This window comes from Bombina bombina, chromosome 1 (assembly GCF_027579735.1).
Source record: "Bombina bombina isolate aBomBom1 chromosome 1, aBomBom1.pri, whole genome shotgun sequence".
NCBI lineage: Eukaryota > Metazoa > Chordata > Amphibia > Anura > Bombinatoridae > Bombina > Bombina bombina.
The window spans coordinates 1,211,764,182-1,211,789,439 of NC_069499.1; the positions used below are offsets into that span (position 1 = coordinate 1,211,764,182).

Here is a 25,258-nt window from a genome sequence, read left to right on the forward strand (position 1 = left end):
AATTTTCCACTCCCGGGATGTGGATAGCAGACAGGTGGCAGGAGTGAGACTCCGCCCATAGAATAATCTTGGTCACTTCCTCCATCGCTAGGGAACTCCTTGTTCCCCCCTGATGGTTGATGTACGCAACAGTCGTCATGTTGTCTGATTGAAATCGTATGAACTTGGTCCTTGCTAGCTGAGGCCAAGCCTTGAGAGCATTGAATATCGCTCTCAGTTCCAGAATATTTATCGGTAGAAGAGATTCTTCCCGAGACCAAAGACCCTGAGCTTTCAGGGATCCCCAGACCGCGCCCCAGCCCGTCAGACTGGCGTCGGTCGTGACAATGACCCACTCTGGTCTGCGGAATGTCATCCCTTGTGACAGGTTGTCCAGGGACAGCCACCAACGGAGTGAGTCTCTGGTCCTCTGATTTACTTGTATCTTTGGAGACAAGTCTGTATAGTCCCCATTCCACTGACTGAGCATGCACAGTTGTAATGGTCTGAGATGAATGCGCGCAAAAGGAACTATGTCCATTGCCGCTACCATCAACCCGATCACTTCCATGCACTGAGCTACGGAAGGAAGAGGAACGGAATGAAGAATCCGACAAGAGTCCAGAAGCTTTGTTATTCTGGCCTCTGTTAGAAAAATCCTCATTTCTGAGGAATCTATAATTGTTCCCAAGAAGGGAACCCTTGTTGACGGGGATAGAGAACTCTTTTCCACGTTCACTTTCCAGCCGTGAGATCTGAGAAAGGCCAGGACGATGTCCGTGTGAGCCTTTGCTCGAGGGAGGGACGACGCTTGAATCAGAATGTCGTCCAGGTAAGGTACTACTGCAATGCCCCTTGGTCTTAGCACCGCTAGAAGGGACCCTAGTACCTTTGTGAAAATCCTTGGAGCAGTGGCTAATCCGAAAGGAAGCGCCACGAACTGGTAATGTTTGTCCAGGAATGCAAACCTTAGGAACCGATGATGTTCCTTGTGGATAGGAATATGTAGATACGCATCCTTTAAATCCACCGTGGTCATGAATTGACCTTCCTGGATGGAAGGAAGGATAGTTCGAATGGTTTCCATCTTGAACGATGGGACCTTGAGAAATTTGTTTAAGATCTTGAGATCTAGGATTGGTCTGAACGTTCCCTCTTTTTTGGGAACTATGAACAGATTGGAGTAGAACCCCATCCCTTGCTCTCTTAATGGAACAGGATGAATCACTCCCATTTTTAACAGGTCTTCTACACAATGTAAGAACGCCTGTCTTTTTATGTGGTCTGAAGACAACTGAGACCTGTGGAACCTCCCCCTTGGGGGAAGTCCCTTGAATTCCAGAAGATAACCCTGGGAGACTATTTCTAGCGCCCAAGGATCCAGAACATCTCTTGCCCAAGCCTGAGCGAAGAGAGAGAGTCTGCCCCCCACCAGATCCGGTCCCGGATCGGGGGCCAATATTTCATGCTGTCTTGGTAGCAGTGGCAGGTTTCTTGGCCTGCTTTCCCTTGTTCCAGCCTTGCATTGGTCTCCAAGCTGGCTTGGCCTGAGAAGTATTACCCTCTTGCTTAGAGGACGTAGCACCTTGGGCTGGTCCGTTTTTGCGAAAGGGACGAAAATTAGGTCTATTTTTTGCCTTGAAAGGCCGATCCTGAGGAAGGGCGTGGCCCTTACCCCCAGTGATATCAGAGATAATCTCTTTCAAGTCAGGACCAAACAGCGTTTTCCCCTTGAAAGGAATGTTTAGTAGCTTGTTCTTGGAAGACGCATCAGCCGACCAAGATTTCAACCAAAGCGCTCTGCGCGCCACAATAGCAAACCCAGAATTCTTAGCCGCTAACTTAGCCAATTGCAAAGAGGCGTCTAGAGTGAAAGAATTAGCCAATTTGAGAGCATTGATTCTGTCCATAATCTCCTCATAAGGAGGAGAGTCACTATCGAGCACCTTAATCAGTTCATCAAACCAGAAATATGCGGCTGTAGTGACAGGGACAATGCATGAAATGGGTTGTAGAAGGTAACCCTGCTGAACAAACATCTTTTTAAGCAAACCTTCTAATTTTTTATCCATAGGATCTTTGAAAGCACAACTATCCACTATGGGAATAGTGGTGCGTTTGTTTAAAGTAGAAACCGCTCCCTCGACCTTGGGGACTGACTGCCATAAGTCCTTTCTGGGGTCGACCATAGGAAACAATTTTTTAAATATGGGGGGAGGGACGAAAGGAATACCGGGCCTTTCCCATTCTTTATTAACAATGTCCGCCACCCGCTTGGGTATAGGAAAAGCTTCTGGGAGCCCCGGCACCTCTAGGAACTTGTCCATTTTACATAGTTTCTCTGGGATGACCAAATTTTCACAATCATCCAGAGTGGATAATACCTCCTTAAGCAAAATGCGGAGATGTTCCAATTTAAATTTAAATGTAATCACATCAGATTCAGCCTGCTGAGAAATGTTCCCTAAATCAGTAATTTCTCCCTCAGACAAAACCTCCCTGGCCCCCTCAGATTGGGTTAGGGGCCCTTCAGAGATATTAATATCAGCGTCGTCATGCTCTTCAGTAACTAAAACAGAGCATCCACGCTTACGCTGACAAGGGTTCATTTTGGCTAAAATGTTTTTGACAGAATTATCCATTACAGCCGTTAATTGTTGCATAGTAAGGAGTATTGGCGCGCTAGATGTACTAGGGGCCTCCTGAGTGGGCAAGACTCGTGTAGACGAAGGAGGGAATGATGCAGTACCATGCTTACTCCCCTCACTTGAGGAATCATCTTGGGCATCATTGTCATTATCACATAAATCACATTTATTTAAATGAATAGGAATTCTGGCTTCCCCACATTCAGAACACAGTCTATCTGGTAGTTCAGACATGTTAAACAGGCATAAACTTGATAAGAAAGTGCAAAAAACGTTTTGAAATAAAACCGTTACTGTCACTTTAAATTTTAAACTGAACACACTTTATTACTGCAATTGCGAAAAAACATGAAGGAATTGTTCAAAATTCACCAAACTTTCACCACAGTGTCTTAAAGCCTTGAAAATATTGCACACCAATTTTGGAAGCTTTAACCCTTAAAATAACGGAACCGGAGCCGTTTTAAGCTTTAACCCCTTTACAGTCCCTGGTATCTGCTTTGCTGAGACCCAACCAAACCCAAAGGGGAATACGATACCAAATGACGCCTTCAGAAGTCTTTTATAAGTATCAGAGCTCCTCTCACATGCGACTGCATGCCATGCCTCTCAAAAACAAGTGCGCAACACCGGCGCGAAAATGAGACTCTGCCTATGCTTTGGGAAAGCCCCTAAAGAATAAGGTGTCTAAAACAGTGCCTGCCGATATTATTATATCAAAATACCCAGAATAAATGATTCCTCAAGGCTAAATAAGTGTTAATATCAATCGATTTAGCCCAAAAAAAGTCTACAGTCTAAATAAGCCCTTGTGAAGCCCTTATTTACAATCGTAATAAACATGGCTTACCGGATCCCATAGGGAAAATGACAGCTTCCAGCATTACATCGTCTTGTTAGAATGTGTCATACCTCAAGCAGCAAAGGACTGCAAACTGTTCCCCCAACTGAAGTTAATTGCTCTCAACAGTCCTGTGTGGAACAGCCATGGATTTTAGTTACGGTTGCTAAAATCATTTTCCTCATACAAACAGAATTCTTCATCTCTTTTCTGTTTCTGAGTAAATAGTACGTACCAGCACTATTTGAAAATAACAAACTCTTGATTGAATAATGAAAAACTACAGTTAAACACTAAAAAACTCTAAGCCATCTCCGTGGAGATGTTGCCTGTACAACGGCAAAGAGAATGACTGGGGTAGGCGGAGCCTAGGAGGGATCATGTGACCAGCTTTGCTGGGCTCTTTGCCATTTCCTGTTGGGGAAGAGAATATCCCTCAAGTAAGGATGACGCCGTGGACCGGACACACCTATGTTGGAGAAAAGGCAAGAGGCAAATAGGAATGGGGTCTAAAATAATGAAAATATTTGGCGCCAAGTATGACGCACAACAAACAGAAAAAAAAATTGACGCCAAAAAACGTTCGGAAAAGTGCCAAACCATAGCTGAGAGTGTCTTAAGTAATGAAAACATACTTACTTGAAGACACCCATCCACATATAGCAGATAGCCAAACCAGTACTGAAACGGTTATCAGTAGAGGTAATGGAATATGAGAGTATATCGTCGATCTGAAAAGGGAGGTAGGAGATGAATCTCTATGACCGATAACAGAGAACCTATGAACTAGATCCCTGTGAGGAAAACCATTTTATTAAATAGGTGATACTCCCTTCACATCCATCTGACATTCACTGTACTCAGAGGAAATGGGCTTCAAAAATGCTGAGAAGCGCATATCAACGTAGAAATCTTAGCACAAAATTACTTCACCACCTCCATAGGAGGCAAAGTTTGTAAAACTGAATTGTGGGTGTGGTGAGGGGTGTATTTATAGGCATTTTGAGGTTTGGGAAACTTTGCCCCTCCTGGTAGGATTGTATATCCCATACGTCACTAGCTCATGGACTCTTGCCAATTACATGAAAGAAATGTGTTTACTAGAGTCTCTTGGACATAGTGGCCAGCATTATGCAGGATTTGGCGTTGATGGATGATTACCAGGAAGGGGAGAGGTAGGAGTGACAGCAGTAGGCAGCAAAGATACTGAACTAGGTAGGCCTCTGGAACACACACCCCAAAAATAATCCTCCAAGGGAGGAGGACAAGGATGCAACTAGAGACCCTTGGACACAGCGAGTAATAGTTTACTACGATTTTTTACTTTAACTAATGAAACCACAGAGCAGGAAGGGCAGGAATGGCAACAGCAGCAGGCAGTAGAGTTACAGAGATAGGTAGGTAGACCTGAAAGTACATAAACCTCAATAGGAGAAGGAAGGCAAACACGTGCCTAGAGACCATTTGACACAGTGGACATCAGTTCTGTGAGTATTTTACATTGATGAATGATGACCACCAAAGGGCAAGAGTAGGAGTGGCAGCAGGGTTACTTAACTCGGTAGATAGGCCTGAATGTACTAAAAAATACACCTCCAGGGGAGGAGGAGAGCAAACAAGTGCCTAGAACCCCTTGGACACAGCGGCTAGATGTGCACTGAGGATTTCTCATTGATGAAATATAGAAAGTAAAAATTAAAAACAAATATATGCAGTAACGTACAGCAAGAAAAAAAAAAAAAAGATTCTGCACACAATGGGATAAATTTAAATCAAAACTCCCCCTCCCCCAAAAGGCAGGAGGCCTACCCATCAGTCACAGCTATACCCCCACTGTAATATAAGTGTGCATCTGTACTAACTGTAAGGAAAATGATTCTGCACACAGAGGATTAAACATTAAATTAAAACTTTTTTCCCCAACAAAGGCAGGAGGCCTACCCAGCAGTCACAGCTATACTTCCACTGCAATATAAATGTGCAGCTGCACTAACTGCAAGGAAAAAAAAATGATTTTGCACACAAAGGGTTAAACATTAAATTAAAACTTTTTGCCCCCCAAAAAAGGCAGGAGGCTTTCCTAGCAGTCTCAGATATTCCTCCACTGCATTATAAATGTGCAGTTGTACTAACTGCAAAAAAAATATTCTGCACAAAAGTTTTTTTTTTGTTTTTTTTTTAATTAAAACTTTTTTTCCACAACAAAGGCAGGATACCTACCAGTCTCACTGCAAGCTTCAGCTACAACTCTAACAATAAAATAAAGAAAAATTATAAATCCCTGGTCCCCAGAGTAAAACAAAAATGCAGTAAGTGTGCAGTTACACTGAACTAAAAGAAAAAGTCTGATTCTGCACAAGTTTACAACAAAAAACCGCACAGCAAGCTGACACCGGTACACCCCACTGCAATGTTCAGAAGCTGAAGGGATGGCTGATGTTCACTAAGACTAAAAACTCCCTATGCTAGGTTAACAGTGAATTGGACAAACCTGCTCTGTCAGGATTGGCCAGGGGAAGTTGTACACATGAATGGTCAGACCCCCTGTACATCACTGCAAACGAAAGAGCTGATTTGTCAAACAATCTCAGCTCCTTTCCCTTTCTTGTGTTCTCTACCCCATTCTTTGGCGCCAAAATTGCCGAATAAAAACAAAACGAATGTGACAAACATGGAAAACAGTGCCCATTGAAAGGGTTACTCTGCTGTGGTCTGTACACAAATAGTATACACAATATTTGCTGGTGATATTTAAATATAACAGCAGATAGGTGTCCAAGAAAGGGAATGTCAGCCCATTTAGATAGCTTTGTGATTACAACTTAATACAGTAACTTTCATTAGCGTGAAATAAGGGAATAATGTGACGAAGAGCATTTTTTTTATTTTTTATTAAATAGTGGTTTTCTTTTCCTACGTCCTTTTTAAAGGAATAGAAAGTTCAAAATGTAAATCTGCATGGGGTCATTTTTGCATTATACTTCCACTAGCAAAAATGTTTCTAGTAAAAGTTATTACTGTTTATCAGTGACATATGCTGTGAGAACCGTGCACCAGCATTCAATTAAACAAAAGGTGGTGAAGGTGGCACTCAAGTAAAAGAAAAAACCTTTATTATATTGAGCTTAATATAGTAGAGGTTTTCTCTTTTACTTGAGTTGCTGCCACCTTCACCATGTTTTGCTTATAGGTTCTTATGGGAACCATTGTGGGGGGTCTTGAAGGCGTAGCACCAGCTTTCTTTATTTGTTGCAACCGTAAGGAAAGTGAGTGGCTGTCCTCATTCTAGCTTACCAGCTTTCAAACACCATGCTCTGACTGTCTTCTGGACATGCACTACTCTGAAATACCAGGGGAGCTTTGATTTTGGAACACCCCCTGACAACCTCACAGTTTTCCTTTGTTGCTATCACATATATTTGTGAAATTCTCTATTTCCACTGAGAAACACCTCTACTATATAAATATTGTGGCAGCTCAGAAAAAATTGCCTGCAAATCGTGAATACCTTTAATATCTGTTGTAAAAATGCCTTTCAGATCAAAAATTCTACTAATCTGAGATTGCCAGTACCTTTCTGTATTACACTTCTGCAGTACATTCTAACAGTCAGGAAAATGTCTTTGAGCTCCAGGATATTTATCAGGAAGGAAGACTCTAGTGAAAACCAATTTCTCAGAGACCTTAGATTAACCCTTCCCAATGTATCTATCATGATGACTTCCTGTTTGTTGTGAGGGAAAACCCCTTCTTTTGGGTAAATAACATTTACTATTGAGAAAATAAATCTTTGAACCAGGGCTTGGAAATCACAGATCTACTGAGCTCAGAAAAAAGTTCCAAGACCAAATGGGTGCAGTTATGTAGTTGTAATTTTAAATCTTACTTTAAAATTAACCAGCTAGTAGCCCTGGTGATAAAGGAAACCTATGAAAATAATACAAAAATACAACACATAGATTCCCATAAAATAAAGAATTAATCACAAGATATAAACTTAAAAATGTAAATTATTTAAAATTTCCCTGTCAGCAAACACCAGAAGTGCGTAAGACCTGTAAAGTATATTGTTCATACACTGAGATTCTGTGTATATAGAGAAGAGCTATAAACAGTTTTAAAGGGACAGTAAAGTTAAAATTAAACTTGCATGTCTCAAAGAGCATGCAATTTTAAACAACTTTCCAATTACGTCTGTTTAAAATTAGCTTTTTTCTTTTGGTATTCTTAATTAAAGACAAAACGTAGGTAGAGCTTAAAATTGTGCATGTGCCTATAGCAGTCTGGGCCACCAGTGTTTGTAACTATTACATGACTAAAAAGCAATTTGTAAACACTGCTGCCAGATGGCTAAAGACATGTGCAAGTTTCTGAGGTCACCTAGGATTACTCTTTAACAACTTATACCAAGAGAACTAAGCAAAATTAATAATAGAAATAAAATGGAAAGTTGTTTAAAATGTCATGCTCTATCCAATCAATTTAAGTTTAATGTTGACTTTACTGTTGCTTTAAATTTCACCCTACAACAGAATCTCTGATTGCTAACTGCAAATGGGACGAAGAACACTGATGGCACCAACTGAATTAAATTTGCCTCTTTGTCTTGCACTCAGTCACTAAAATGTAAGACAATGATATGTTACGTATATGGCAGTATGGACAGCTACACTTGTAGTGGTTAAAAACAAACATATTCTCCAAAGCAGAAAGTATCAGAGTACCACTGTGACATTAAAACACACTGTATATTGTTAATATTTTTGGAAAATTGACTTATTCTCTCTATAAATGAGCTTTATTCAAAATTTGATTTATTAAAAACATAATTTATGCTTACCTGATAAATTTATTTCTCTTGTAGTGTATCCAGTCCACGGATCATCCATTACTTATGGAATATATTCGCCTTCCCAACAGGAAGTTTCAAGAGTCCACCCACAGCAAAGCTGCTATATAGCTCCTCCCCCAACTGCCATATTCAGTCATTCGACCGAAAACATGCAGAGAAAGGAAAAACCATAGGGTGCAGTGGTGACTGTAGTTCAAATGAAAAAATTACCTGCCTTAAAGTGACAGGGCGGGCCGTGGACTGGATACACTACAAGAGAAATAAATTTATCAGGTAAGCATAAATTATGTTTTCTCTTGTTAAGTGTATCCAGTCCACGGATCATCCATTACTTATGGAATACCAATACCAAAGCTAAAGTACACGGATGATGGGAGGGACAAGGCAGGTACCTAAACGGAAGTTACCACTGCCTGTAAAAAACCCTTTCTCCCAAAAATAGCCTCCGAAGAATCAAGGTATCAAATTTGTTAAATTTGAAAAAGTATGAAGCGCAGACCAAGACTCCGTCTTGTAAATCTGTTCAACAGAAGCCACATTTAAAAAAGGCCCAAGTGAAAAACCACAGCTCTAGTAGAATGAGCTGTAATCCCTTCAGGAGGCTGCTGTCCAGCAGTCTCATAAGCTAAATGAATTATGCTTTTTAACCAAAAAGACAGAGAGGCTGCTGAAGTCTTTTGACCTCTCCTCTGTCCAGAATAGACAACAAACAAAATGAACGTTTGATGAAAACTGTAGTAGCTTGTAAGTAAAACTTTAAAGCACAAACCACGTCCAATATTGTGTAATAGACGTTCCTTCTTTGAGGAAGGATTAGGATACAAGCATGAAACAACTATCTCTTGAGTGATGTTCTTGTTAGATACCACCTTAGGAAAAAACCCAGGTTGGTACGCAGGACTACCTTATCCGTACGAAGGACCCGATAAGGAGAATCACATTGTAACACAGATAACTTGGAGACTCTACGAGTCGAGGAAATAGCTACCCAAAAGGAACTTTCCAAGATAAAGATTGATATCTATGGAACAAAAAAGGTTCAAACGGAACTTCTTGAAGAACCTTAAGAACCAGGTTTAAGCTCCATGGCGGAGCAACAGTTTTAAACACAGGCTTGGATCTAACCAAAGCCTGACCAAATGCCTGAACGTCTAGAATACCTGCCAGACGCTTGTGCAAAAAAATAGAGTAAAAATCTGTCCCTTTTAAGGAATTAGCTGACAACCCTTTTCTCAAAAACATCTTGGAGAAAAGATAATATCCTGGGAATCCAGACTTTACTTCATGAGTAACCCTTGGATTCATAACAATCAGATATTTACACCATATCTATGTTCAATTTTCCTAGAGACAGGCTTTCATGTCTGTATTAAGGTATCAATGACTGGCTCGGAGAAGCCATGCTTTGATAACATCAAGCGTTCAGTCTCCAGGCAGTCCATCTCAGATTGATTCTATTTAGATGGTTGAAAGGACCCTGAGGTAGAGGGACCTGTCTCAGAAGCAGAGACCGTGATGGAAAGGATGACATGTCCACCAGATCTGCATACCAGGTCCTGCGTGGCTACGCAGGCGCTGTCAAAAACACCAAAGCCCTCTCCTGCTTGGTCTTGACCTCCGGAGGAAATCCCACTCCCCCGGAAGAAAAGTCTGACGACTTAGAAAATCCACATCCCAGTTCTCAACACCTGGGATATGGATAGCTGATAGACAAGAGTGAGTCTCTGTCCAGTGAATTATTGTAAGACTTCTAACATCGCTAGGGAACTTCTGTTCCCCCTTGATGGCTGATGTAAGCCACAGTCGTGTATATTGTCCGACTGAGTATGATGTACCTCAGAGTTGCTAACTGAGGCCAAGTCTGAAGAGCATGGAATATCACTCCCAGTTTCAGAATATTTATTAGAAGGAGGGTCTCCTCCTAAGTCCACTATCCCTGAGCCTTCAGGGAGTTCCAGACTGCATCCCAACCTAAAAGGCTGGCATCTATTGTAACAATTGTCCCATCTGACCTGCGGAAGGTCATACCCTTGGACAGATGGACCCGACATAGTCACCAGAGAAGAGAATCTCTGGTCTCTTGGTCCAGGTTTAACAGGGGGACAAATCTGTGTAATCCCCGTTCCTCTGACTGAGCATGCATAGTTGCAGCGGTCTGAAATGTAGACGTGCAAACGGTACTATGTCCCTTGCCGCTACCATTAAGCCGATTGCATTCATGTACTGAGCCGCCGAAGGGCGCGGATGGAATGAAAAACACGGCAGAAATTTAGAAACTTTGACAACCTGGACTCCGTCAGGTAAATTTTCATTTCTACAGAATCTATCAGAGTCCCTAGGAGGGAAACCCTTGAGATTGGGGATAGAGAACTCCTTCCTTGTTCACTTTCCACCCATGTGATCTCAGAAATGCCAGTACTACGTCCGTATGAGACTTGGCAATTTGGATGTTTGACGCCTGTATCAGGATGTCGTCTAAATAAGGGGCCACTTCTATGCCCCGCGGCCTAAGGACCGCCAAAGCGACCCCAGAACCTCCATAAAGATTCTTGGGGCTGTAGATATCCCAAAGGAAAGAGCTACAAACTGGTAATGCCTGTCTAGAAAGGCAAACCTGAAAAACGATGGTGATCTTTATGCATCACAATGTGAGGATAAGCATCCTTCAAATCCATTGTAGTCCTCTATTGACTCTCCTGGATCATAGTTAAGATGGTACGAATAGTTTCCATCTTAAATGACGGAATTCTGAGGAATTTGTTTAAGATCTTTAGATCCAAAATAGGTCTGAAGGTTCCCTCTCCTTGGGAACCACAAACAGATTTGAGTAAAAACTCTGTCCCTGTTCCTCTCTCGGAACTGGATGGATCTCGTACACAATGTAAGAATGCCTCCTTCTTTATCTGGTTTGCAGATAATTGTGAAAGGCGAAATCTCCCCTTTTTTTGGGGGGGAATCTTTGAAATCCAGAAGATATCTCTGGGATATAAATTCCAATGCCTAGGGATCCTGGGCATCTCTTGCCCACGCCTGGGCGAAGAATGAAAGTCTGCCCCCTATAGGATCCGTTACCGGATAGGGGTCCGTTCCTTCATGCTGCCTTAGAGGCAGCAGCAGGCTCCTTGGCCTGCTTATCTTTGTTCCAGGTCCGATTGTCTCCAGACCGCCTTGGACTGAGCAAAAATTCCCTCTTGTTTTGCCTTAGAGGAAGTGGATGCCACACCTGCCCTGAAGTTTTAAAAGGCACGAAAATTAGACCTTTTTTTTTTTTTTGGCCCTTGATTTGGACCTATCCTGAGGAAGGGCATGACATTTTCCTACAGTGATATAAGCAATAATCTCCTTCAAACCAGGCCCGAATAGGGTCTGCCCCTTGAAGGGAAGTTAAGTAGCTTATTTATTAAAGTCACGACAGCTGATATAAGCCATAGCGCTCTGCGCGCCAGTATAGTAAAAAAAGAGAATTCTTAGCCGTTAGTCTAGTCAAATGAACAAAGGCATCAGAAAACAAAAGGAATTGGCTAGCATAAGCTTGTCAAATATATTCATCCAATGGAGTCGCTAACTGTAAAGCCTCATCAAGAGACTCAACCCAGAACGCCGCAGCAGCAGTGACAGAAGCAATGTATGCAAGGGGCTGCAGGATAAAACCCTGTTGAATAAACATTTTTTATCCATTGGATCTAAAAAGCACAACTGTCCTCGCCAGAGGTAGTGGTACGCTTAGCTAGAGTAGAAACTCTTCTCTCCACCTTAGGAACTGTCTGCCAGAAGTCCCGTGTGGTGGTAACTATTAGAAAACATTCTTCTAAAAAAATAGGAGGGGAAGAGAACGGCACACCTGGTCTATCCCATTCCTTATTAAAAAATTTTTAGTAAACCTCTTTAGGTATTGGAAAAACATCAGTACACACCGGCACTGCATATTATTTATCCAGTCTACACAATTTCTCTGGCCCTGCGATTGTACACATTCATTCAGAGCAGCCAAAGCCTCCCTGAGCAACAAGTGGAGGTTCTCAAGCATAAATTTTAAATGTAGAAATATCAGAATCAGGTTAAATCATCTTCCCTGAGTCAAAAAAATCACCCACAGACTAAGCATATTGTGAGGTAGTATCATACATGGTTCTTAAAGCGTCTGTATGCTCTGTATCTACCCCCAGAGCTATCTGCTTTCCTTTAATTTCAGGTAGTCTGACTAATACTGCTGCCAGAGTATTATTCACCACCTTTGCCATGTCTTGTAAAATAAACGCTATGGGCGCCCTTGATGTACTTGGCGCCATTTGAGCGTGAGTCCCTGTAGCGGGAGTCAAAAGGTCTGACACGTGGGGAGAGTTAGTCGGCATAACTACCCCCACGACAGAATCCTCTGGTGATAATGTTTTTAAAGACAAAAAATGATCTTTATTGTTTAACATGAAATCAGTACATCTGGTACACATTCTAAGATGGGGTTCCACCATGGCTTTAAAACATAATGAACACAGAGCTTCCTCTATGTCAGACATGTTAGAACAGACTAATAATGAGACTAGTAAGCTTGGAAAACACTTTAAATCAAGTTAACAAGCAAATATATAAAACGTAACTGTGCCTTTAAGAGAAACAAATTTTGCCAAAATTTGAAAAACAGTGAAAAAAGGCAGTAAAACAAACGAAATTTTTACAGTACATGTAATAAGGTAACAGAGCATTGCACCCACTTGCAAATGGATGATTAACCCCTTAATGCAAAAAACAGATAAAAAAAACGACAGACTTTTTAAAAACAGACACAACAAAACTGCCACAGCAGAGCTGTGGATTACCTTCCCTATAAACGATTTTGGAAGTCTTTTTAGCCCTTTAGAAATGTCCTGTAGTATTCATGGGACTGCTGAGGGAATCTGGATGATTCATTTTGTCATTTTAACTGCGCAAAAAAGCGCTAAATTAGGCCCCTCCCACTCATATTACAACAGTGGGAAGCTTCAGTTAACAGTTTCTATGCAAAATTTAAGCCAGCCATGTGGAAAAAACTTAGGCCCCAATAAGTTTTATCACCAAACATATGTTAAAAAACGATTAAACATGCCAGCAAACGTTTTAAAACACATTTTTACAAGAGTATGTATCTCTATTAATAAGCCTGATACCAGTCGCTTTTACTGCATTTAAGGCTATACCAACATTACAGTGTTATCACCAATGTACGTTAAAAAACGATTAAACATGCCAGCAAACGTTTTAAAACACATTTTTATAAGAGTATGTATCTCTATTAATAAGCCTGATACCAGTCGCTATCGCTGCATTCAAGGCTTTACTTACATTACTTCGGTATCAGCAGTATTTTCTTAGTCAATTCCATTCCTAGAAAAATATTTTACTGCACATACCTTATCTGCAGGAAAACCTGCACGCCATTCCCCCTCTGAAGTACCTCACTCCTCAGAATGTGTGAGAACAGCAAATGGATCTTAGTTACGTCTGCTAAGATCATAGAAAAACGCAGGCAGATTCTTCTTCCAAATACTGCCTGAGATAAACAGCACACTCCGGTGCCATTTAAAAATAACAAACTTTTGATTGAAGAATAAACTAAGTATAAAACACCACAGACTCTCACGACCTATCTATGTTGAGGCTTGCAAGAGAATGACTGAATATGGCAGTTGGGGGAGGAGCTATATAGCAGCTTTGCTGTGGGTGGACTCTTGCAACTTCCTGTTGGGAAGGAGAATATATTCCATAAGTAATGGATGATCCGTGGACCAGTGTTAATTTCGTCGACTAAAACTAGACTAAAATGACTATAAAACTAAAGAAATTCTGATGACTAAAATACGACTAAAACTAAAATGACATTTTAGTCAAAAGACTATGACTAAAACTAAATCAAAATGACATTTTAGTCAAAAGACTATGACTAAAACTAAATCAAAATGACATTTTAGTCAAAAGACTATGACTAAAACTAAATCAAAATTTGCTGACAAAAACATTTTATGCAAGGTGTTAATCAATCCCTATCCAATTACTGCTCTTTTGTAAAATTTACTAAACTTAATTTTATTAAATTTTAAGATAAATAAAGACATGTTATATACCACAACAGTTAAATCTGTTAAATCTGTATTGCATGTTCAAACCTTAATACCATAAATCAAATCAGGTTAATAAACCTTTACTCCAGGACTATATAATTTGTTTCAAAGTTCTAGAGCAGTGATAATTTCGTTGCCGAAAATGTTTCGAATCTGTGAACAATCAATTGATTCTTCCTATAGAAATAAGCATAACCCATGAGTATGGATTTAAGTTATGCTGTGCCTGTGCTAGCTGCAGAAACTTTTTGTTATGTTGAGTTACTTGATACTTGTTTTAATTATTAACAGAGAACTGTTAAAGTTTTTATATTGGGTAATATGTGCAATACAGCCAATACAGTTTACAGTTTTGTTTTTTTTATATTTTAAAGTTGCACTTCTGTATCTCCAGTAGATTTTAGTCGACTAAATCTCCAGTAGATACTAGAGATTTAGTCGACTAAAATCTACTGGAGATTCAGTCGACTAAAACTAGACTAAAACTAAAACAATTCAGATGACTAAAATACGACTAAAACTAAAATGGCATTTTAGTCAAAAGACTAAAACTAAGACTAAATTGAAATTTGTCGTCAAAATTAACACTGCCGTGGACTGGATACACTTAACAAGAGAAATAACTTTTTTCACTTTTTTTTTTATTCCCGTCTCTCTGCTCTCCTCAACAAATGCAGATAAGGCTAGAAGTATACAAGCATGCAGCAACACATTCCCATAGCACAATGTATTAGCGCTGTAAGGTGAGCAGCACTACACTTTATTTTCTTTTGAATGTGCTTATGGGTAAGACTTCTGTTGGTTTAGGAGACTTATAAATTGTGCAGAATGAGCAAGATGGCATATCCTGTCAGCGTGATTGACACTTCTGGTGCTACATTCAGAGAGATAGGGAATATATCAGTGTCATATATACTTGATTATGTATTTGATACTTGATTATGTAACAAAAGTATTAGACCAGGGTGGAGCAGTTTATGTCTCCTTGGTCTAGATTCAAAAATGTTGAACTGGGTAGAATGCTGGCTTAAGGATAGAAAAACAGAGTGTCTTAGTAAATGAAGTACTTTAGCAGATGGGGCAGATACTAGTGGTGTTCCTCAGTGGTCAGTTCTGGTGCCTGTTTTGTTTAACATATTTATCAGTGAAATAAGCAAAGGGCTTCAGGGGAACATGTCTGTTTGCAGATAATACAAACATTTATAATGTGGGGGTGGGGGGGTGGACCAAATGAGAAGTGATATAAAAAAATTGGAGGATTGGACAAATGACTAGGATCTAAAGTTTAACACTGCAAAGTGCAAAACTATGCATTTAGGGAAGAAAAACATCATTTATACTTACCTAATAAATTCATTTATTTCATGGTGGCGAGAGTCCACAATCCATTACTCATGGGAATTACATTCCTTCCACTAGGAAGTCTCCCAAACCCCAAGAGCCCTATAAAACCCCTTCCACCTCACAAATACCTTAGTCTCACATATAGCCAAGTAGTGAACAAGGAGTAAAAACCAAAAAGGAGCAGGGAAAAAAAGATCTGCTTAAAACAAATCAAACCCAAGAAAATGGTGGGGGCTTGTGGAAAGAAATGAATTTATCAGGTAAGTATAAACTATGTTTTCTTTCATACAGGTGGCGAGAGTCCACAATTCATTACCCATGGGAACGAATACCCAAGCTGTGGAAGACCACAAGTAACCATTAAGGGAGGGATTAGAAAAACAGAATTTATGTTTACCTGATAAATTACTTTCTCCAACGGTGTGTCCGGTCCACGGCGTCATCCTTACTTGTGGGATATTCTCTTCCCCAACAGGAAATGGCAAAGAGCCCAGCAAAGCTGGTCACATGATCCCTCCTAGGCTCCGCCTACCCCAGTCATTCGACCGACGTTAAGGAGGAATATTTGCATAGGAGAAACCATATGATACCGTGGTGACTGTAGTTAAAGAAAATAAATTATCAGACCTGATTAAAAAACCAGGGCGGGCCGTGGACCGGACACACCGTTGGAGAAAGTAATTTATCAGGTAAACATAAATTCTGTTTTCTCCAACATAGGTGTGTCCGGTCCACGGCGTCATCCTTACTTGTGGGAACCAATACCAAAGCTTTAGGACACGGATGAAGGGAGGGAGCAAATCAGGTCACCTAAATGGAAGGCACCACGGCTTGCAAAACCTTTCTCCCAAAAATAGCCTCAGAAGAAGCAAAAGTATCAAACTTGTAAAATTTGGTAAAAGTGTGCAGTGAAGACCAAGTCGCTGCCCTACATATCTGATCAACAGAAGCCTCGTTCTTGAAGGCCCATGTGGAAGCCACAGCCCTAGTGGAATGAGCTGTGATTCTTTCAGGAGGCTGCCGTCCGGCAGTCTCGTAAGCCAATCTGATGATGCTTTTAATCCAAAAAGAGAGAGAGGTAGAAGTTGCTTTTTGACCTCTCCTTTTACCAGAATAAACAACAAACAAGGAAGATGTTTGTCTAAAATCCTTTGTAGCATCTAAATAGAATTTTAGAGCGCGAACAACATCCAAATTGTGCAACAAACGTTCCTTCTTCGAAACTGGTTTCGGACACAAAGAAGGCACGACTATCTCCTGGTTAATGTTTTTGTTAGAAACAACTTTTGGAAAAAAACCAGGTTTAGTACGTAAAACCACCTTATCTGCATGGAACACCAGATAAGGAGAAGAACACTGCAGAGCAGATAATTCTGAAACTCTTCTAGCAGAAGAAATTGCAACCAAAAACAAAACTTTCCAAGATAATAACTTAATATCAACGGAATGTAAGGGTTCAAACGGAACCCCCTGAAGAACTGAAAGAACTAAGTTGAGACTCCAAGGAGGAGTCAAAGGTTTGTAAACAGGCTTGATTCTAACCAGAGCCTGAACAAAGGCTTGAACATCTGGCACAGCTGCCAGTTTTTTGTGAAGTAACACAGACAAGGCAGAAATCTGTCCCTTCAAGGAACTTGCAGATAATCCTTTCTCCAATCCTTCTTGAAGAAAGGATAGAATCTTAGGAATCTTTACCTTGTCCCAAGGGAATCCTTTAGATTCACACCAACAGATATATTTTTTCCATATTTTGTGGTAAATTTTTCTAGTTACAGGCTTTCTGGCCTGAACAAGAGTATCAATAACAGAATCTGAGAACCCTCGTTTTGATAAGATCAAGCGTTCAATCTCCAAGCAGTCAGCTGGAGTGAGACCAGATTCGGATGTTCGAACGGACCTTGAACAAGAAGGTCTCGTCTCAAAGGTAGCTTCCATGGTGGAGCCGATGACATATTCACCAGATCTGCATACCAAGTCCTGCGTGGCCACGCAGGAGCTATCAAGATCACCGACGCCCTCTCCTGATAGATCCTGGCTACCAGCCTGGGGATGAGAGGAAACGGCGGGAATACATAAGCTAGTTTGAAGGTCCAAGGTGCTACTAGTGCATCTACTAGAGTCGCCTTGGGATCCCTGGATCTGGACCCGTAGCAAGGAACCTTGAAGTTCTGACGAGAGGCCATCAGATCCATGTCTGGAATGCCCCACAGTTGAGTAATTTGGGCAAAGATTTCCGGATGGAGTTCCCACTCCCCCGGATGTAATGTCTGACGACTCAGAAAATCCGCTTCCCAATTTTCCACTCCTGGGATGTGGATTGCAGACAGGTGGCAGGAGTGAGTCTCCGCCCATTGAATGATTTTGGTCACTTCTTCCATCGCCAGGGAACTCCTTGTTCCCCCCTGATGGTTGATGTACGCAACAGTCGTCATGTTGTCTGATTGAAACCGTATGAACTTGGCCTTTGCTAGCTGTGGCCAAGCCTTGAGAGCATTGAATATCGCTCTCAGTTCCAGAATATTTATCGGTAGAAGAGATTCTTCCCGAGACCAAAGACCCTGAGCTTTCAGGGATCCCCAGACCGCGCCCCAGCCCATCAGACTGGCGTCGGTCGTGACAATGACCCACTCTGGTCTGCGGAAGGTCATCCCTTGTGACAGGTTGTCCAGGGACAGCCACCAACGGAGTGAGTCTCTGGTCCTCTGATTTACTTGTATCTTCGGAGACAAGTCTGTATAGTCCCCATTCCACTGACTGAGCATGCACAGTTGTAATGGTCTTAGATGAATGTGCGCAAAAGGAACTATGTCCATTGCCGCTACCATCAAACCTATTACTTCCATGCACTGCGCTATGGAAGGAAGAGGAACGGAATGAAGTGTTTGACAAGAGTTTAGAAGTTTTGTTTTTCTGGCCTCTGTCAGAAAAATCCTCATTTCTAAGGAGTCTATTATTGTTCCCAAGAAGGGAACCCTTGTCGACGGAGATAGAGAACTCTTTTCCACGTTCACTTTCCATCCGTGAGATCTGAGAAAGGCCCGGACTATGTCTGTGTGAGCCTTTGCTTGAGGAAGGGACGACGCTTGAATCAGAATGTCGTCCAAGTAAGGTACTACTGCAATGCCCCTTGGTCTTAGCACCGCTAGAAGGGACCCTAGTACCTTTGTGAAAATCCTTGGAGCAGTGGCTAATCCGAAAGGAAGCGCCACGAACTGGTAATGCTTGTCCAGGAATGCGAACCTTAGGAACCGATGATGTTCCTTGTGGATAGGAATATGTAGATACGCATCCTTTAAATCCACCGTGGTCATGAATTGACCTTCCTGGATGGAAGGAAGAATTGTTCGAATGGTTTCCATTTTGAACGATGGAACCTTGAGAAACTTGTTTAAGATCTTGAGATCTAAGATTGGTCTGAACGTTCCCTCTTTTTTGGGAACTATGAACAGATTGGAGTAGAACCCCATCCCTTGTTCTCCTAATGGAACAGGATGAATCACTCCCATTTTTAACAGGTCTTCTACACAATGTAAGAATGCCTGTCTCTTTATGTGGTCTGAAGACAATTGAGACCTGTGGAACCTCCCCCTTGGGGGAAGCCCCTTGAATTCCAGAAGATAACCTTGGGACACTATTTCTAGTGCCCAAGGATCCAGAACATCTCTTGCCCAAGCCTGAGCGAAGAGAGAGAGTCTGCCCCCCACCAGATCCGGTCCCGGATCGGGGGCCAACATTTCATGCTGTCTTGGTAGCAGTGGCAGGTTTCTTGGCCTGCTTTCCCTTGTTCCAGCCTTGCATTGGTCTCCAGGCTGGCTTGGCTTGAGAAGTATTACCCTCTTGCTTAGAGGACGTAGCACTTGGGGCTGGTCCGTTTCTACGAAAGGGACGAAAATTAGGTTTATTTTTGGCCTTGAAAGACCTATCCTGAGGAAGGGCGTGGCCCTTACCCCCAGTGATATCAGAGATAATCTCTTTCAAGTCAGGGCCAAACAGCGTTTTCCCCTTGAAAGGAATGTTAAGGAGTTTGTTCTTGGAAGACGCATCCGCTGACCAAGATTTCAACCAAAGCGCTCTACGCGCCACAATAGCAAACCCAGAATTCTTCGCCGCTAACCTAGCCAATTGCAAAGTGGCGTCTAGGGTGAAAGAATTAGCCAATTTGAGAGCACGGATTCTGTCCATAATCTCCTCATAAGGAGGAGAATCACTATCGATCGCCTTTACTAGCTCATCGAACCAGAAACACGCGGCTGTAGTGACAGGGACAATGCATGAAATTGGTTGTAGAAGGTAACCTTGCTGAACAAACATCTTTTTAAGCAAACCTTCTAATTTTTTATCCATAGGATCTTTGAAAGCACAACTATCTTCTATGGGTATAGTGGTGCGTTTGTTTAAAGTAGAAACCGCTCCCTCGACCTTGGGGACAGTCTGCCATAAGTCCTTTCTAGGGTCGACCATAGGAAACAATTTTTTAAATATGGGGGGAGGGACGAAAGGTATACCGGGCCTTTCCAATTCTTTATTTACAATGTCCGCCACCCGCTTGGGTATAGGAAAAGCTTCTGGGAGCCCCGGGACCTCTAAGAACTTGTCCATTTTACATAGTTTCTCTGGGATGATCAAATTCTCACAATCATCCAGAGTGGATAATACCTCCTTAAGCAGAGCGCGGAGATGTTCCAACTTAAATTTAAATGTAATCACATCGGGTTCAGCTTGTTGAGAAATTTTCCCTGAATCTGAAATTTCTCCCTCAGACAAAACCTCCCTGGCCCCCTCAGACTGGTGTAGGGGCATTTCAGAACCATTATCATCAGCGTCCTCATGCTCTTCAGTATCTAAAACAGAGCAGTCGCGCTTACGCTGATAAGTGGGCATTTTGGCTAAAATGTTTTTGATAGAATTATCCATTACAGCCGTTAATTGTTGCATAGTAAGGAGTATTGGCGCGCTAGATGTACTAGGGGCCTCCTGAGTGGGCAAGACTCGTGTAGACGAAGGAGGGAATGATGCAGTACCATGCTTACTCCCCTCACTTGAGGAATCATCTTGGGCATCATTTTCAGTGTCACATAAATCACATTTATTTAAATGAGAAGGAACCTTGGCTTCCCCACATTCAGAACACAGTCTATCTGGTAGTTCAGACATGTTAAACAGGCATAAACTTGATAAAGTACAAAAAACGTTTTAAAATAAAACCGTTACTGTCACTTTAAATTTTAAACTGAACACACTTTATTACTGCAATTGCGAAAAAGTATGAAGGAATTGTTCAAAATTCACCAAATTTTCACCACAGTGTCTTAAAGCCTTAAAAGTATTGCACACCAAATTTGGAAGCTTTAACCCTTAAAATAACGGAACCAGAGCCGTTTTTAACTTTAACCCCTTTACAGTCCCTGGTATCTGCTTTGCTGAGACCCAACCAAGCCCAAAGGGGAATACGATACCAAATGACGCCTTCAGAAAGTCTTTTCTATGTATCAGAGCTCCTCACACATGCGACTGCATGTCATGCTTCTCAAAAACAAGTGCGCAATACCGGCGCGAAAATGAGGCTCTGCCTATGATTAGGGAAAGCCCCTAGAGAATAAGGTGTCTAAAACAGTGCCTGCCGATATTATTTAACAAAAATACCCAGATTAAATGATTCCTCAAGGCTAAATATGTGTAATATATGAATCGATTTAGCCCAGAAAATGTCTACAGTCTTAATAAGCCCTTGTGAAGCCCTTATTTACTGTCTGAATAAAAATGGCTTACCGGATCCCATAGGGAAAATGACAGCTTCCAGCATTACATCGTCTTGTTAGAATGTGTCATACCTCAAGCAGCAAAAGACTGCTCACTGTTCCCCCAACTGAAGTTAATTCCTCTCAACAGTCCTGTGTGGAACAGCCATGGATTTTAGTAACGGTTGCTAAAATCATTTTCCTCATACAAACAGAAATCTTCATCTCTTTTCTGTTTCAGAGTAAATAGTACATACCAGCACTATTTTAAAATAACAAACTCTTGATTGAATAATAAAAACTACAGTTAAACACTAAAAAACTCTAAGCCATCTCCGTGGAGATGTTGCCTGTACAACGGCAAAGAGAATGACTGGGGTAGGCGGAGCCTAGGAGGGATCATGTGACCAGCTTTGCTGGGCTCTTTGCCATTTCCTGTTGGGGAAGAGAATATCCCACAAGTAAGGATGACGCCGTGGACCGGACACACCTATGTTGGAGAAAAACAGCTTTTTTTGGCTGAGAAAATAAGTTCACAATCCAAAAGAAGAAAATCTCTGATAAGACTAAGGTATGTGTGAGGGGTTTTATAGGACTCTTTGGCTCCTCCTAGAGGTAGAAATGTAATCCCCATGAGTAATGCATCATGGACTCTCGCCACCTATATGAAAGAAAATTCAAACGTTAATTACAGACTCAATTACACTTTACTGACTGTTACATATGAGGAATGGGACTTGGGAATTATTTCAGATGATTTAAAATTTAGTAAACAATATAGAATTGCAGTGAGAGTAGGGTCAGTAGAATTCTTGGTTGTATTGGTAAAGGTATTTGCAGCAGAATTTCGTTCTTATGCCACTTTAAAGATTATTACGGCTAGATTTGGAGTTCGGCGGTAGCCGTGAAAACCAGCGTTAGAGGCTCCTAACGCTGGTTTTAGGCTAACTCCGGTATTTGGAGTCACTCAAAAAAGGGTCTAACGCTCACTTTTCAGCCGCGACTTTTCCATACCGCAGATCCCCTTACGTCAATTGCGTATCCTATCTTTTCAATGGGATCTTTCTAACTCCGGTATTTAGAGTCGTGTCTGAAGTGAGCGTTAGAAATCTAACGACAAAACTCCAGCCGCAGAAAAAAGTCAGTAGTTAAGAGCTTTCTGGGCTAACGCCGGTTCATAAAGCTCTTAACTACTGTACTCTAAAGTACACTAACACCCATAAACTACCTATGTACCCCTAAACCGAGGTCCCCCCACATCGCCGCCACTCGATTACATTTTTTTAACCCCTAATCTGCCGACCGCCACCTACGTTATACTTATGTACCCCTAATCTGCTGCCCCTAACACCGCCGACCCCTGTATTATATTTATTAACCCCTAATCTGCCCCCCACAACGTCGCCGCCAGCTACCTACAATAATTAACCCCTAATCTGCCGACCGCAAAGTGCCGCCACCTACATTATAGCTATGTACCCCTAATCTGCTGCCCCTAACACCGCCGACCCCTATATTATATTTATTAACCCCTAATCTGCCCCCCTCAACGTCGCCTCCACCTGCCTACACTTATTAACCCCTAATCTGCCGAGCGGACCGCACCGCTACTATAATAAAGTTATTAACCCCTAATCCGCCTCACTAACCCTATAATAAATAGTATTAACCCCTAATCTGCCCTCCCTAACATCGCCGACACCTAACTTCAATTATTAACCCCTAATCTGCAAACCGGAGCTCACCGCTATTCTAATAAATGTATTAACCCCTAAAGCTAAGTCTAACCCTAACACTAACACCCCCCTAAATTAAATATAATTTTAATCTAACGAAATTAACTCTTATTAAATAAATGATTCCTATTTAAAGCTAAATACTTACCTGTAAAATAAATCCTAATATAGCTACAATATAAATTATAATTACATTGTAGCTATTTTAGGATTAATATTTATTTTACAGGCAACTTTGTAATTATTTTAACCAGGTACAATAGCTATTAAATAGTTAAGAACTATTTAATAGTTACCTAGTTAAAATAATTACAAAATTACCTGTAAAATAAATCCTAACCTAAGTTACAATTAAACCTAACACTATACTATCATTAAATTAATTAAATAAAATACCTATAATTACCTACAATTAAACCTAGCACTACACTATCAATACATTAATTAAATACAATATCTACAAATAACTAAATGAAATAAACTAACTAAAGTACAAAAAATAAAAAAGAACTAAGTTACAAAAAATAAAAAAATAAGGGAAATAAGCAATATGATAGTAACTTTCAAACATATTAGGGGCTTAGTAAATCTGAGGCTGTGAGTATTTTTCATAAAAAGAAAGATTTAAGAACAAGGGATCATGATCTCAAGCTGAAGGGTAGTAGATTCAGGAGTAATTTGCAACAGCACTTTTTTATAGAAAGGACGATAAATTTATATAATAAACTTCCACAAGAAGTCATAATGACAAATACTGTGGGAGACTGTTATGCCTGGGATAAGCATAAGGCTATCCTACAAGCTAGATACGTTTATACTTTTAGGAAATATTGGGCAGACTTGTTGGGTCTATGGTTCTTATCTCCCGTCAAAATCTGTTTCTATGTCAGGATGCTTATTTGTGCTGCAATCACGCAGCTTGACAGCAAGTAATTACAGGCAGAGACTAGACAACAGAGAAGGTAAGGGGTGACAAGACAGTCATCATCTCTTATGTTGTAGAGCGGTTGAGACCATGCATTGTTGATAGGGTTTTGTGTTGGGGACAGTAGATAGTGGTATCGCTGTAGTCAGCAACACACAAGCATTTATTATGATATAGCTCATGCAATGTCACACACTGTGACAACAGTATCCCCACACATTCTGTCTGATACACCAGTGGGTGTCAAGTTTATTCACAGAAGTACACGTTTTTTACCCTGTCTCTCTGTTCGCAAACTATATTGTCACATTAGAAAAACTGACTGTGCACAGCAGTGTTAAATTTGGTTATGTTGTTTAGGACATACAGTAACTGGCTAATGAGTCTGTACTTGGCAACTACAGAATTATACAGCTCTGCTCTGTAAAGATATGGAGCAATGAGCATGTATAACACTTAAGACCATATTAGTGTTGAGCAAGAAGTGAGGAAAACTAGTAACAACAAAACTGCATTTCACAGTATTATTTTCCATTTTACCTGCAACTCTCTAAAACGTAAGTTGGACCCTTTCTGAAGACTATACACAACAATATGAAGATTATATTCTGGTAAACATTCTTTCTCGGAAACAGGAAAGTGTTAAATTATATCAGAAGCAAATAATTTGGAAAAGAAAAATTCAAATCAGCAGGGCAGACAGGTGACATTTCAAAAAGTCTCACCTCATCATTCTCATTTCCACTTGAACACTTTCGGGAAGATTTGTACTATGGAAAAAAAAAATATGCATAAGGATAAAATTTATGAAGAAAACATCTAAGAATATTTCTTGTACATCTTTTTATAAAACTTTATACAACACATTAACATCACCACGGTACGTACGCTTATAATGCTTTGCTAATTTTATTCAACTACAAGGAGGACTGTAAAACATTTTTGCAACATCTACATGAATATTTGTATCTTTTTTCCTTGTATATATAAAGAAAATCCTGGGCGGAAAAAGCTTTATGCTGTAAAAAAGTGGATTAAAGGCTTAAAATTGTAAAAAAAAATACTTCATTCTGTTATAAAATGCTAATGTTAAATTACATCAA

At 40.8% G+C, this 25,258-nt stretch overlaps 1 protein-coding gene across 1 annotated transcript in view; it reads right to left on the reverse strand.

Annotated features, from left to right (window-relative positions):
- LRCH2 (leucine rich repeats and calponin homology domain containing 2) overlaps positions 1-25,258 on the reverse strand; it is a 600,694-nt gene that overhangs the window by 128,388 nt on the left and 447,048 nt on the right. Inside the window, exon 15 of the mRNA XM_053700216.1 lies at positions 24,881-24,925. Within this exon, the coding sequence (XP_053556191.1) occupies positions 24,881-24,925 (45 nt within the window). The remainder of the gene's footprint in view (positions 1-24,880; positions 24,926-25,258) is intronic.